At 47.9% G+C, this 15,954-nt stretch overlaps 1 protein-coding gene across 1 annotated transcript; it reads right to left on the bottom strand.

The window, feature by feature from the left end:
* On the bottom strand, nt 1-14,446 carry LOC122390020. Its single transcript, XM_043382584.1, has 10 exons — nt 14,408-14,446; nt 14,086-14,112; nt 13,775-13,801; nt 11,838-11,840; nt 11,504-11,512; nt 10,687-10,698; nt 5,337-5,408; nt 3,647-3,800; nt 2,772-2,912; nt 1-1,752 (listed from the first exon to the last, which is right to left on the bottom strand). The coding sequence occupies exons 4-10, from the start codon at nt 11,838-11,840 to the stop codon at nt 1,598-1,600; spliced, it is 546 nt and encodes a 181-aa protein (XP_043238519.1). The 5' UTR covers nt 13,775-13,801; nt 14,086-14,112; nt 14,408-14,446; the 3' UTR covers nt 1-1,597.
* Nucleotides 14,447-15,954: the final 1,508 nt, after the last annotated feature.

The raw sequence follows: 15,954 nt of genomic DNA, 5'->3' as shown, positions 1-15,954 counted from the left end.
TCTAGCGATACGCTATGCATACATGTATTTCACGTTCACACCAAGACGCGCACAAAACGGCGAATCAAGAACAAGAACAAGTCGAGAGCAGCGCTGCCTCCTCACAGCGGAGAACCGAGCGAGCCACGCGCCGCGCGCTGATATTATGTACACTGTCCGGGAGAGGCTGGGCGAGTCGCCCGCCATCCCGGACTCCGGAGTAGGGGTCGGGGAGGCAACGACTCTCCGGGTCCCTCCCTGAGTTCCAGGACAAGGACCCAAAGATTCCAGTGAGCAGCAGTCCGAAGGACAGCGGGTCTTTCCGCCTGGAAGTGCAGGTCTGCCGCAGCCCGCAAGGGTCCCGTGTCAACCCAGTAGGAGGTGGAGATCAGTCGGGGCATACGTTGGGTCCTTCGGGACAGGTAAGCAGGGTGGGGTCCGGATGGGCCTGTTCGGTGTCAGTGACTGGCCAGGCTCGGGCCGCGGCCGGGACGGGTGCTCCACGTTGGGTCGGTGCCGGCCGGGGCTCGGGACCACACCGGCCGGCATGTGACGGCACCCCGCCCGGCCCACCGGTGACGTCATCCACACCGCCAGCCACTCGGGGGTGACGTCACCGATGGCGGGGCGCTCCCAGGGCTCGGGACGCGTTCGAGAGTCGAGAGCTGAAGTAATTATGGAGACAGCGTGACCTGCATAGTGAGCATTTCAATTTGTTGTGTTGTTACATATCAATCAAGTATTAATTGTTCTCTCTGTGCGCTCAGCCCTGCAAATATCTCTACCTTTTGTCTATGATGGCCAATGGGCTGTTATTCTGCATGTTCGTCACGATTAGAAATAGTTTTCCCACAATACACAAGACTAAATGCAAAAAAAAAAAACGTGTCGCCATATCTGCCTCTCTCGGCTTCTGAATGCGCAAACGGTTTTACTATCTTGTGTTACCTATCGGGATCATGACTTTCGCGAGCTCCATGCTTAGCTTTGAGCGGATATGAGCGATGATTAATGGAAATGTGGACCTTGAGTTGTCAATTTGTTAATCGTTTATCAATAATATGAGTCTCTTAATCCATCGTCAGTGATAATAGGATGCTTCAGGTGATGTGTGTTGACATGTCTAAATAAGCCTTGAACTTACGTAAGTTCAAGTAAAAAGGCCTTGCCCACTGATAGTCCGATGCCTTTTTACATTAGGTTATATCAAGCTTGTCACTCGCCACTCGCTCATTCGTTTGGTGCTCACTCGCTAAGTGGGCTTGTGCAAGTGTCGTTAAAGAAAGTGTCACTGATCCAGCAATTTTTATAACAATGTCCACACAGTTTTATTGGATAGATGCTGATCTCATTCAAGCACTAGTCATGCGGTATGTCATGGGATGCATAAGGGCGTTTGTTTTCCCCTCACAGTGTAGTTACAGTGAGTAAAGAACAGGTGGATGCAGTCGCCTCCATATAACATGTGTCTATTCCCCGCGCGGCGGCCGGGCCACTGAGGGAGCTGGCGTTTGCACTGCGAGGCACGGCTGACGGCGAGCGGTGACCGTCGCCAGCCGCCGCGCCGGCGCTCGGCCGGGACAGGTCGGGTCGGGTCGGGGGTCGTGGTGCCTGAGGCTCATCTTTGAGCGGGGTCGAGCAGCGTCTCGACCTGGCCGCGGTCGAGGCCGGCGCGTCCAGTCCGCGGGGCCAGCTCATCCAACAGCCGCTGCGGCGCGGTGCCGTCCAGGTCGGCCTGTCCGGTCCTCTGGGCCAGTTCGTCGAGCAGTCTCTCTGTCGACAGAGAGGCGACAATCGGTAACAGATACACCGCGGCACGAGCACGAGCACGTGTGGCGCTCTTACGACTACCTCCTCTTCCTGGCTATAGTCATCTGAGCATACTGTCTAGGTGTATCCCGTCTTCTTTATGACTGGACCCCATGAAATGTATATCGGCACGGCATAGATAATACTACACTAGGGAAATTGGGCCAAGTATGAATTGACCTCGATGTCAGATATTTCATTTTCTATTTCATTAATATTTTGAAAACAACATGCCAATGTTGGCTCAGCTATTGCCGATATGCCGCTGGTGGAAGAATTGTGCCCAGAATCGCTGTAAGCTGTTCAATGTTCATGTGTAAATTAAGGTGGCTGCAAGAATTGCGAATTCAGTACTCAGCATGTGTGTCCCGGAAATTGATACTTTATAGACTTGCTGAACTGTGGAACCATTTTGAGCACCATAAGACTGCACACTTACGCTCACCGAAGTCAAAATGTTGGCGCCAAGTCGCTGCTGGAGATGCTAGAAGTATCGACATTCTCAGGTGTGTTTATTGTGTCATTGTGGAGTGGAGTGGGCTCCCAAACGCCTTGTGCCTTTGGGAGCCGCATGATTATCATTTCCCGGTCGATCTTGTCTTAGTGAGCGGGACTTTCGGACGGGTCCCATCTCTGGGCCCCTGGACTGCCTGATGGCTCAGCTCGGAGCTCTGACCGCCGGGGTCACTGTCGAGACTCGGTCTCGGCGGTCGGCGGCCGTTGACACGATTTGACATTCTCGTCCGCCCATTGCCAGGGGTCTCGGTGCTCGGCTGGCTTCCGGCTGACCTGACCTGCGCCCCCGGGGGAGTCGCTCGGGGACAGGTCCCGGGGGAGCGGTGCTCTGCAGTCAGCCCGTGTCCGGGTCAGGTCTCGGTCAGTACAGGAGTCGGCGGGTGACCGGGCGGGCTAGTAACCGGCGGCGGCGACTGCTGCCTGTCGTTATGGCGCTGTTTTCGGACGCCCGCTCTCGGGGCACGTACCTTGTAACGTTTCGGCGTGCTGGCCGCCGGCCTGGTGTGTCAGCGCGCGGCCTGAGAGGGTGTCGGGCTCCGGGTCTACGGAGCGGCACTGCCACATCTGCCTCCGCTCCGGCTGGTCCGGCGGCGACAGCCACACGCTCACTGCAACGGCGCGGCTCCGTCAGGGCACTGACCAGGGGGCATGGACCACAGCGCCAGACCATAGGCCAGGGCAGCCACCTAAAGGCTTCAGCCATCGGGGAAGTGAATTGGAAAGCGATACTTAATCCGTCAGAGATCATCTACTGAGTTACGAACGGTTCACACGCTGGCATTAAGTTGCATTGTGCATTGTTGGGAATCAAAAGAAGCTTAGTGAACTTATCACATGCGACCACAGATCAGTCCTACCAGTGACCGCTGCACTGTAAACCATGTAGTCGACAGTGTTGAACGGAGTAGTTGCTGCATTGACTGGCGATGCTTGATGTATATCGCGAGGGTGTCGGAATAGGCTGCTATTCAGGAAATGTTCTCCGCGCATTGGCGAGAATATTACTTTGCAGTTGGTAGAATGCTCTTGATCGGTTCATCATTGGCACGATGCACTCTGATGCGATCTGTAGTCGGCCTGGAGACGGCTGTGAACCTTTCGGCGGCCACTGGCCCTCACCTGTGCCGTGTAACTGCGTCGGCCGCTGACCCTCACCTGTTGGGTGTAACTGCGGGCCGCGGTCCGGCCGCTGGCCCTCACTTGTTGGGTGTCACTGCGGGCCGCGGGCCGGCCGCTGGCCCTCACCTGTTGGTTGTAACTGCGGGCCGCGATCCGGCCGCTGGCCAGTGACCCTCACCTGTTGAGTGTAACTGCGGGTCGCGGTCCGGCCGCTGGCCCTCACCTGTGCGGTGCGGCGGTGGTTCGCTGTCCGGCCACTGGCTCCCTGCCTCGCGTTGTGGCGGCGGCGGTGTGTGCGCGCCCGTGTCGACCAGCTGGCCGCTGAAGGCCCGCTGTCGCAGCTGCTCAGCCGCGTACTGCTGCCGTCGAGTCCGAGACTGCGGCACGCGTCCGCCGGTGAGCGTAACAGACTCACAGCATACGAGCGAGCATCTACATTGTTAGAATCTACGCCGACCGGGGCGAGGGGTGAGGTGATAGAGACGGGCAGCACCATGTGACGTCATTGTGACGTCACGGCGGTGAATGGGAGAGGTAAATGCTGCAGTCTGAGAGGAGCCTTCAATGGACGTCGCAAACGTTTGATGTGATTATTGCTATATGTTTCCAGGTGTGATCGAACTGGCTTTATGGGCTGCGAGCGTTGTGCCGCTGTCTCATATACGCCGAGTTAAGGTAGGACAATGTATCGCTTGGCTCTTTTATTCGTTAGCGACATTCTTTGAAAGTAATGACATCCGAAGTCCTATAATAAAGTGCGCCTTAAAGAAGTTCAGCAGCCCATCGAAGTTCCATTAGATGCGCTAGGAGTGTGTGCTTGTGTGCCTTAGTGCTCGGTTGCGTGCTCAGCCACAACTGTGGGTTACTTGGAGGCTCGCGTTCTTTTGGTTGGACGAATTATTTCAAACGTACCGAAGGTGGGCATTAATTAAAATGCCATCGATTTGGTGGGGCAGTGGCAAGACGTCTATTCAAACCTATATTATAACTGTGTCAGTTCCAATATTTCTTGAATGAATCCACGTTGGATGGTGTTTTGAACGTTGAATGGCATTTTTAATGCATTATATATTTCCTTGGGGAAGTCTGTGTAGTGTGTACCTACTTGTGTAACCAATTGTTTCTGTTCAGTGGTTAAACAACTATTCGTTAGAATTGTGTGTTCTATTGAAAAACGAATTTGAGATCCCCGACAATTTTGCAGAATTGTAACATGTGGTCGCTCGTTATCTCATTCACTCTGTCATCAGTCCATGCTCGTGATCTTATTCACACCGTCACCAGTCCAAGTGTATGGTCTGCATTCGTCCAGGTAATTAATGTTTTTCATTCAAGTACGCAGACATATGCCTTTAATTTTGATAAACCAAAACATTCAAACACTGACATTCAAACATTATCATGATAAACGACTACCGAATAGAATAATCCCGTTTACGTGCACAGCTAGAAGACATCTCGGGCGTTTCGACGTACCGGCCAGTGTTTGATACCTACCATGCACGGAGGTAAAGCTGAGTCTCATGCGGACTGCTCTACTATCTGGCGTTCAGGCCGTTTTTAGCTGGAACGGTCAGACGGTGAGAGTGACAGTGTGACAGGACCAGGTGACAGACCTTGACTGGTGACAGTGATAAAGTCGTGACGCTGCATGCCAGCTAGTGACAGGGCGGTATTCTACTGTCTATTGTCCGGCTGTGCCAACTACGCCAGTGCAGGGGTGTGACTGTGACCACGGTCAGATGCGGGGTGCTGCCGCTGCACTGAGGTGCCGGTGTGGTGACACGGCGGTGCCAGGGTCCCGGGGTGGTGACACGGTGGTGACGGCGGTGCCGGGACTGGTGCCGCCACATGCCAGTGACACGGTGCGCCGGGACATGCCGGTGGGCTCCACCACAGACGGAGCGTCAAACCTGCGGCGGCTGCGGTCTGCCGAACTGCTGGGCCGGCCGGCTCCTCCGTGCCCTTACCTCGGCCAAGCAGTTCTGTCGGCAGAGACGGCGGCGTGTCAGCCTTGTCGGCAGGGAGACGCACGGGTCAGACAGCACGGCGGGCCTGCTCCTCCCTCTGCCTCCCCTCCCCTCCATTCCTCGCTCTCCCTCCCTCACGACTGTGAGATACGGAGCGGCCTCCGCGCCTGCGGCCGTTCTCTGTATGCCAATAAAAATGTGAAGACATTCGCTCCTGCCCAAGGCGTCGGACGAAGGTGGTGGAGGAAACTTTGGAGTGGTCCTGCCCGGGAAGTGAATAAACATAAGTTCCGGAGGTCCGGTGTACGTGCGCTCCTCAGCGGTCAAAAGCGGAAAAAGCTGCCCAGCTGCATGAATAAGCCACCCTCTCGGCTGAGCTTTGTGCCGAAGCGGCGTCTCTCATTGGAGAGCAGTTCTAGGGACGGCCAGCAGCCCCGAGCGGATTGGAGAGGACATCGAAACGTTACTAATGTGAAATAAACGTTTTTATACCTAATCTACCCTGTATCTGCCACCCTGGTCACTGCACACTAATTACTGCCACTGCCACTACACACTGATATTGCAAGTAAAAGCTGTAAAATTAACAGGGCTACAAAACTGCTTTCTCGGATTTTTGAAAATTTTGGCTTTGGCCCTCCAATACTCAGAAGTGCTTTTTATATAATACCCCAAAATACCAAACAATTCCAAAATTTTGGAACACCGAAATATATGTTATAGAAACCCAAGCTTGCGTTTGTCATGCGAAACCTAGCTCGATAGCTCCATTTTTTGCTTTTTGCAAAGTTTAAATTACTCAAAATTTATGACGAAAAATTTGCAAACTTTTTTTGCCGTTTTAGACCATGAAGAGTAAAACGAAGACCACCATTGGATTCCCCGTGATGAGCTGCATCGAATAGATAACCTTTTTGTGCAAAAATATGAACTTTGAAATTTGACCTTTTTGACCTGATGTTGACCTGACCTCCACCAGAACGCAACCTAAACCGGTCCCAATGGTCTTCTAACCCGTCACACACCATTGGATTTGAAATGTAAAATTGGCCATAAAACATGTATCACACGACCCTAGCCCTCGCACCGACGGGGGGGGCGGATATCCGCCCCCCCCTGAGGTTTTTCGCGAATAGCGGGAAAACCGCGGCGCGTAGCGCCACGAAATTTGGTATGACTATAACCTCATCAATTTTACACATGGTGTGCAAGTTTGAACCTCCTACCTTTTAAGGTCAGGTCACCAGGTCACTTTGAATGACCCAACCTCAAGTCACTTTTTTGCAACTTTGTCACCGTGCCAGAGCTACAGTAGATGTCGGAGGCCTTTGAAAGTCGCAGGATATTATAAGGTCATTAGTAGCTACAATTTGTATATCTCGGAATTTTGATATCGGTGACCTAAGGTCAGGTCAATTTCGCGACCTCCCCATTACACTATGCAACAAAAAATGAAAAATTTTCTGTTCCTGGAAAGCGACCGAATTTTTCTTATTCATTGGGTCCTATTATAACCGAAATGGGCATTAGTTTTGATCTGAAAATGCTTTTCCGGTTTTCAGAGACGATTTTCGATTTTTGGCCCCGAAATTCGGTTTTTGGCCCACCGTGTCCGATGTAATTGAGTAATCGACTCGCGGTAACTTTCATCGCCTTTCCTATGCCACAGGCTTTCGAATGATATCTGGTTTTGCATATTTGCGTGCAAAAATAACGTCATAAATCTATGTTAAAGTAAGAAAATGTTGAAATTTTGTAAAAATTTGACATTTTTTCGATTTCATTTCAAAATAGAGGAAAAACTAAAGGCCCCATCCAAATTCTGAGCCCAGTTCCTTGAAGAGCATTCAATTTCCGTTCGGAAGGTACCTTTTTAGTGCATTTTATCGGATTCCTGTGGCGTCCAGATTGAGTTAACCTAAACACATATCCTAAGTCATATCACATAGCATTAACCTGATAACGTATGTTAACGCCATAGGATCAACGAGGGGTCAACTGAGGTCATTTTGTTGACCCCTTGTGACCTCGGGTCACACGCAGGAACTTACTTTTGAGCAGTCCTGTCGCTCAGAATCTTGATCTGTTGGGGGCCCGTTTTTCAAGTGACTCAATCTGGACGCCACAGTAAACCGATAAAATGCACTAAAATAGTACCTTCCGAACGGAAATTGAATGCTCTTCAAGGAACTGGGCTCAGAATTTGGATAGGGCTTTTAGTTTTTTCTCTATTTTGAAATGAAATCGAAAAAAATGTCAAATTTTTACAAAATTTCAATATTTTCTTACTTTAACATAGATTTATGACGTTATTTTTACACGCAAATATGCAAAACCGGATATCATTCGAAAGCTTGTGGCATAGGAAGGGCGATGAAAGTTACCGCGAGTCGATTACTCAATTACACCGGACACAGTGGGCCAAAAACCGAATTTCGGGGCCAAAAATCGAAAATCGTCTCTGAAAACCGGAAAAGCATTTTCAGATCAAAACAAATGCCCATTTCGGTTATAATGGGACCCAATGAGTCCAAAAAATCGGTCGTTACTCAGGAACAAAATGACTGTTGCATAGTGTTATAAGTCAATGGGGGAAAAATCAACTCCCTGTTTTTACCACTAAAACGGGTCGGAATGGCCCCATATACCATACATGACTTCATATACGATCAACCTTCACTACCTTGAGGTCTGTTTTGCTGTTGGGCAGCTGTGAGGTCATGTGACGTCATCAAAGGTCACCAAAGGTTTTTGGCCAATAACTCCGTACAGGAACAAGATACAGACGCGTGGATGGTCTCATTGTGTTCAGCTCGTCAAGACGCATCGAATGATATACATGATGACCTCGAGGTCACGTGACCTGAGGTCAGCCTTTGACCTTGACCTTTCCAGGTCAACATATATAGCATTCGATGCGGATTGACGAGAGGATCACGATGATGCCCTTAGTTTGTTCCTATCTTGACTAATTCGAAAGTTATTCGAGAAAAACTCTCTCCATATCTAGCGCCGCCATTTTGACTTTTTCGACCCCTGTGACGTCATCTTTGGCCTGACCTGAAAATGACCTTTGTAAAAATTGTAGATCTTGGCCGTGCGTATCCGATGCCGTTTACCGCTTGTCGCTATCTTGCTTCGTTCTCGAGATCTCAGGGGGGGGCGGTCATCCGCCCCCCCCCGTCGGTGCGAAGTTGGCGCAGACCCCCGTCGGTGCGCGGGCTAGTATAGGGTAGAGTGGGGTAATTTGAACATGTGGGGCAATTTGAACATAGTGTGAATAACACAAAATTACGGAAAATCCATAAGTGGGATGACAATAAGACCATTGAGAGAAATTATCGTAACTAAAAGGGCTATCATATGAACGGGGTTTAAAGTTTCAGGGAATGAAGATGTTGACGCACAGTGTAAAAAATCAATTTCGCAAGGATAAACGCCTAACAACACGTCATTGCAACTTCATTGCAGCTCAAAATCTTGCATTGCTAGCGCCTAAAGGCCTGGCTACACTATGCGTTTTCTGCGTGCGTTTTTGCGTTATTGCGGGTTTTGCGTGATATCGTTCTAGAAGAATAAACGATATTACATTATTTTGATGTTTTTTATAATAAACTTTTGTTAATATAAGATTTAAATTAACTTTGGTGTTTAAATAATGTAAAACTTATATTATTTAAAGTTTTTTTCTAGAACGATATTACGCAAAAAACGCAAACCCGCAAAAAACGCACGCAGAAAACGCATAGTGTAGCCAGGCCTTAATACGCAACGGCTTTTGTTGTACAATGACCTAACCAGTGCCTTTAATCCAAGAAATTTACTTTTGAACCCTGTTTTCAAAAATGGCAAAATAACTTTTAGCGTGGGGTAATTTGAACATAGTGTGAGAATTTCAATGAAGACAGGGATAGCTCCGAAAAAAACAACGCTCCCAGTTTTTTTGCCAATATTTTGGACCCAAAGCAGTAGCACCTAAGTGTTGCCAGTTTTAGAAAATTTACGTCTTATATCCGTCTAATGTCCGGCATTTTCGTTGATTTTCCGTCCAAAAATGTTAAAGTCAACGTCAACTATTTGTCCAAATATGTCCGAAAATTATGTAGCTATAAACACTCAAAACAGTCATTTATGTTGCTTATCATGTAATTTTACCAGCCGAAAAGTGTTCATTATATTTAGAGCTTAACAAGCTTTCCATTCGCCAATCAATGCTACGCACGATTACTTGATAAAAATGCTTAAGTGTGGCAGGCCATCGTCCAACGTTGTCCAGACTACTATACCTTTGTGCAATCAATTCCGAATTGGACATTATAAAGAATCGGAACTCCGAATGACCAGGTTCCGATTGGCACCACTATAACAGATGAAGTAAGGTTTGGTAGAGTTTTTATCGAACGGAGATTACAGACGTTCTGTTAATTGAAGAGAGGCGAATTCTGTCAACTGACCGGTATGCAGCGTGCAGATATTGATACTCTGCAACTCTTATTTTTGTTGTTGTGTTGATTTTTCAAATGATGGTATGTTTAGAATTGCTCTGCCTATTCGTTTATGGGTCAAACAACATCGGTACTGGCGAGACTATCGTTTTTATGGCAGGTAAAGGCAGTATGTTCAAATTACCCCACGGTGGGGCAATTTGAACACACCGTGACTTGGTGGAGAAGTGATGCTATGCTATTCAAGGTATGCTCGGCTCGTCCAAAAATGAGGTTTGCATGGTGAAAGCAAGTGACACATGCGCTACTGAAACAGTTTTTCTTCATGCAGGGTTGAGCTGGAATTTGGTACAACGGAGAAGACGTAAAAATATGTTCAAATTACCCCACACTACCCTAGTTGAGTTCATACTGTGACCCTTAGTGACCTGACCTCTGTGACCTGACCTGGTATTAATGACCTCTTTAAGCAACCAACGCTCCATCGATGATTTTCGATAGCATGTCCTTTACTCGATGTCATAACGCATTCCTTAGAAGGCGCACGGCGGTAAAAATCGGTGAAAATGCGGCCTTTGACCTGACCTGTGACGTCATCGTAGGTCAACAATTTTAAGGTAGTTCCCGGTGGGGCTATTGAACGCCATTTGGATTTTCAAAATTGGTTGGTAACGTTCCGAGGTCTTGAGGGGGGGGGGCAAAAAGCCGACCCCCAACAGGTGTTAGGGTCCGCCAATTAGCCCAAGGCCCCAACATGGCGCAGATTAATGGAATGCTGCTACTCCATAGTGCATTAGACGGATTTATGATGATAAGCATCCAGTTAAATGTGTCTGAATCATACTTACCCTCGGATGATACTGCATCGGGTTAGACATGTATAACAGCGGAACATTGTCAGTGGCATATCACCACTCGTACATCGTTATTCTTTACATTACAAATTATACATGCAAATGTTTGTTTTGTACATACCAATTTATACATTTAGACACTGGAAGATGTAAGCTCTCACCGCAATAGGGTCATGGTTTCTGAATACATATCGCACAATAAGTAACAACTGATCTTGACCACAGTTTTTGTGGGTTTTTGCAATGGATCAAAATTTGTGTTCAAAGTAGTTCTTTTTTAGTATGCAATATTGGTACTAGCAAAGTTGCATAAGGTACACATTTTAGCAAATTTGTGGTGCGTTAATGTATAAGTTACATGTTCTGTGAGCTCGGGTACCTATAGGTATTCGGAGGTGATTATAATCAGCATGTTTGGCTCATTCATTCCTGTAATCTGCATGACCCGTGCTTCCACGCGCACGCGAGGTGGCATGTGATATGCCAATGTGTGGTAATGACTAATGATGGCTAATGATGATTTCCCTATCAGGGTGGATGTAGTTTTTTTTTTTTTGACGAAATGCGTCGTGAGATTTTGCGTAGGTACATTATATTACAATCAGTCAGTTCAGTTCAGAAGGCTTCAGGCACTTTTAATGCTTTTTTGCTTTGCAATCCAGGTCAATCAATAACATTGCCTTGCTTTCCTTGCCTTGTTTTCTGTACATACTTTTCACTTTCAGCTCCCTTCTGTGTATCGAGTCTAGTTGTTTTGTATCGCGGGTATGCTCTGAACATTGCACATTGTATTCGAAATAAGGTTACTTACCGCGCACATCTTTCATTGGCGGCATGTGGAGGGGGAATTTGTCATCGATTATGCTACCATGGCGGTAATGAAGCGTCATCATCGTGTAAATCCATTGTTCAAAAACACATAGATTAGCCGAGAAGTCAAAATAAGCCTTTGACTTACAAATACATGTTAACGAACTCCAACTTGCTTCTCCGATACTCCATTACGTAATAACTATTGAAGGCACAACCACCACCAATGCATGATAGTCTGCTAAATACGATTAGGTAAGTGGAGCTGGTATTTATTCCATGGTGTTGCTCAGGCGATTATGAATGGCTTCTTGCATTGCCCACCCAGTACTCACCATCTATGGGCAGCCCGGGGAGAACACAAGAACACTGTCAGTGATCAGCCTGGTAGCAAACCTGGCAGCAATCAATCAGTCTGGTAGCAATCAATATTTTAACTTTGCTCGGTCTTTCCGAGCATATAGTTAAAATATGCTCGGTATAAAGAGGCTCTAAAGAGGCGGTCTTACACAATATGCTCGGTATAAAGAGGCTCGGTCTTTGCCCTCTGTAGATCTATCCGACCTTTTAACCGGTCCCCAACCGTGTACTAAATTTGAGCGCAATCGGTTCAGCCGTAACGACCCCTGCACGTGCGCACGTGCAGCAGCACCCCAACCCCAGCCCCCCCCCCCAAGGAGCACCCCGAAATTAACGTTTCTGTTCTCCACTCCTCCGATTTTCTCTCTTATTATGGACCCAATCCTGCGAGAGGTGGCTATCAGGTGGTGGCCCAGCTCTTTCAAAAATTCTTATCTGATTCAGGACACTTCAGGTAGCCTACCGGACTGGGGGGGGGCTGCCCCCTGGGGCCGTCCGGAGCCGGAGCGGTCGGACGCGGGTCAGCGGCGCGGGCGTGCGGGCGGTGGTGAGGTGATCCGACTCGGGCGATAGCATTAAGAGCCGAGAGGTGCTGCGATTTAAGCAAAAATGTTTTTGCACCAATTGGCTATCTTTGTTTTTTACGTGTCTTGATAAATGAAATAAATTTATTCTATCTATCTATCTATCTATCTATCTATCTATCTATCTATCTATCTATCCGTGACACATGGATGGGTAGGCATTGCCTGGTGGGTGCCTACCTAAATTCCACGTTTCAGCGCAATCGGCCCAGTAATTGCCAAGGTATTGCAATTGTTGCAAAGCTGATACCTCTTCGTTTTACGTGCATAAGGGGTAACCCACATGCATCGGTAATAGTTCAGTATATGAAAGAAGGAATGAAGCTATCCTATAAAAATTACCACAAGTAAATTGGTCCAGTGGTTGCGGAGATATAAACTTCGCAAAAGCGTGACCACGGCCGGCCGGCCGACAGCTCACACTCAGACATTTCTGCTATTATACGTAAGGCTTCGCTTGCTCCGCTCGCTCCGTAATGATTTGTGTAAAAAAGAAATATTGCACAAAATTTGTTTCTACAAAAACGTCAATTTGACCGTTTTTGTCCTCTGTAGATAAAACGTTAGCCTTTGGTCAAATATGAGTGCACTTTACAGAACGAGCTGTAAAAGAGCTATTAAATACTTTTTATGCAATGTTCTAACTCTGGAACGTCACGAGTTATGAGCCGATTTGCCCAACAACCTCAAAGTTGGGAAGCTGTGACCTTCGATGTCCTATAGTGACCTGACCTAAGAAATTGACTCAAGTACTTTCGTCACGATTGACTGTCTTTTGAATGTCTCTAACAGAGTTTTTCAGCGTGGCTTAGGTGTCGATTTAGGGTGGGGGCGTAAAAACGCCGCGTCACCCCGCCGCAGACTGTTAAGATTAGACCACCACCCTGGCACGGGTTCAGGAAGCCACACGACTACATACAGGGTGTCTGGAAATTATTTGCCCCTCCATCAGCTCGCCGCCATAATTAATAAACAAAGAGCCCCGGATCATGGTTTATTTAGGTACCGATTTATCCCCTGCCCTGTCCTGCCCATTCCCTCATCCGTTTTGGCATTCCATAGATCAAAATGTCCAGAGTATCGGCGCTGATGTTCAGCCACACCTTTTACAGGTTCCTCTAAAGTCTGTTTTCTGTGGGAGCTGATTCAATCTTGCTGAGCTCCTCCTTCATGATTCCCTATAAGTTTTCGATTTGGATTAGGACAGAGGATTTGATTTGACATTCCACTTCATTCCAGTCTTTACCATAACTTCAGCGCGATGGCGCTTTGTCAAAGGTAAGTTCGAGCCAAGTGTGAAACCATGATCGAGTCTCATTGGTACTTACAGATGCTCCTAAGTTTGGCTGCTTTCGCTGAAAAGAAAAAGGACATTCAGCTGTGAGTGGTAAAAGCATTTTCTCTCAATGGCGTTAACAATGCTGTTACACCCTCTCAGTAAAACAAAAGTAAAAAACAATAGCTTAGACAAAGGTTTTTAACAAAAGTGAAGCATTCCATGTACAATCACATCATTAAACATTGATCATACTTGAGCATGCAACAAGATGGGCACTGGGCATTGGAACTTGAACAGAAGACATAGGTAAGTTGGGTGCCTATGCTTCATTTGGCTTTATATGTAGGCATATAGTCTTACCGTTGCTCGCGAAATTAGTCGCGCTCTCTGTGAACAAAAGATTAGATTGGTTTCCGAAACAATTGATTGTGCTATCAAATGCAACGCATTGCTTCTATTGTTTGGCGTAAGTCATATTTGTTTTCATTATGACATGCTTGATTACCTCATTCGTTCCATGTATTGGTTGCATCTTGGTCCAAAAAATATAGGTAAATTCCATTAAATATAATGAGCGCCTACCGCCCAGCACGTTGTGAATATGTTAGCAGTATGAAATACATCACCATCACATTGCAGTTGCCGGGAAAAACGTATGGGGTCTCCGAGATAGGTGTCTTACCTGCCGCTTTTCTCGGATGGCCGGTGGCCTGTGGAGCGGTCGGATGGACCCCGGCGGAGGGTGCAGCGGTCGGACGGCCCCCGTTGGAGCGTATAGCGGCCTGGTGGACCCCACCGGAGGGTGCGACCATTGCCGCTGGGTGCGCAGGACCTCCAGAAGGCGCGGCCACCTCCGGGTCCACCGGGACCGGTCCTCGGCCCTCGGTGGCCGGTCCTCGGTCCATGGTGGCCGGTCCTCGGCCCTCGGTGGCCGGTCCTCGGTCCATGGGGACCGGTCCTCGGTCCATGGGGACCGTGCCTGTGCCCGGCTCAGACCGGTGTCCGACCAGCCACGGCTGAGAAGCACTGCAACGTACCGATGGGCCGGTCGGAGGGGTTTTAGCTTAGGCACACCTTCTATGGCGTAAGTGTGCTAATGCTTTATGGGTACAGGCGCCCTTTTTCAGGGTGCATCGCCTTTACCCACAATAACCTTGCAAATGAAAAAGAAAACTGAAATGTAAACGGATATCGTATTTTTGTTATGTTGCGTACTCCCACTCTATGGAACTGCATTGCTAGAATGAATATGATTTCAACGTATCTTTTCTGTACGAAGTGATAATAGCAATGCAGTCATCGAAAAACGAAATCGAATTCAGAAAAGCACTGCGATAGTGAGTGCTGACATTTGCTACGAGCGAGTGCGAATGTGTCAGTTGGTGTCTTTAGATCAGAATGTTAGAGCTGTGCTGTTGTCTCTAACCTTGGTTAATGCGTGTTTATTAAAAGGCTGGTCCACATCCACATGTGGTCTTTAGGTTCCAGTTTATCCGCGCAGTCCCGGGAGGCGTTTTTCTCCCCCTCCACCCCCCCCCCGACAAATATCTGCGGTAGCTCTCGAACGCTTGAAGTTATATGCGCAAAACTTTCAGTTAGGTATCTTCTGAAGCAAGAAAAAAAAATCTAGCCAACCTTATAACGTCTCAGGCCGATTTTTAAACTCTTGCAAAGCAAATTTCAACGTCACAATTGCTAACTTTCAGCTGGCAAACAGCTGGCAAAATAGAGTTAGAGATAAATACATTTGCGAACGAGGCTATGGGCGTGCAGCACGTGAGGTGAAAAAATGACTGGCCTTAGGTCAGGTCACCAGGTCATGTCATTGTCACAAGTTTGAATTTTGTCACCGATTGCGCTTTTGATCGCACATATAAAACCGGATTTGACGTTCGGGGTAAAATCTTGTGGTCTTTCAGTAAGTGTCAGGTCGATATCAGGCTAGGTCAGGTCAGCGCAGTCAAAAAGAAGCACCAATTTTTCTATTTGGGGGAGAGAGAGACACACTGAGACGGTGAAAAGGTCAGAAAGGCCGGCGGACCTATACAGACAGACAGGCAGGCAGGCTGACATACCGGACGGACGGACCGCGGACGGACAGATTGTCATTGTATATTATAACTGGGTTCACCTTACGTTCTAAAATGATTTCAAATACCGCGGTCTCATTTTTGTGCATACAAAAAGAAGCTATTTCTTACAGCTTTGAGTGTCACTATGCTGCCTCCT

This window comes from Amphibalanus amphitrite, unplaced genomic scaffold, assembly GCF_019059575.1.
Source record: "Amphibalanus amphitrite isolate SeventyFive unplaced genomic scaffold, NRLGWU_Aamphi_draft 000379F_arrow, whole genome shotgun sequence".
In the NCBI taxonomy this organism is placed as follows: Eukaryota; Metazoa; Arthropoda; class Thecostraca; order Balanomorpha; family Balanidae; genus Amphibalanus; species Amphibalanus amphitrite.
This window is presented reverse-complemented; position numbering and strand designations above follow the sequence as displayed.

Excerpts from the sequence above, each read along its gene's own strand:
- LOC122390020 (XM_043382584.1), bottom strand. Across the intron at positions 3,801-5,336 it reads GCAGACCGCAGCCGCCGCAG|TCTCGGACTCGACGGCAGCA; the intron begins GTTTGACGCTCC and ends CGCGTGCCGCAG. Across the intron at positions 2,913-3,646 it reads ACCACCGCCGCACCGCACAG|TGAGCGTGTGGCTGTCGCCG; the intron begins GTGAGGGCCAGC and ends GCGCCGTTGCAG.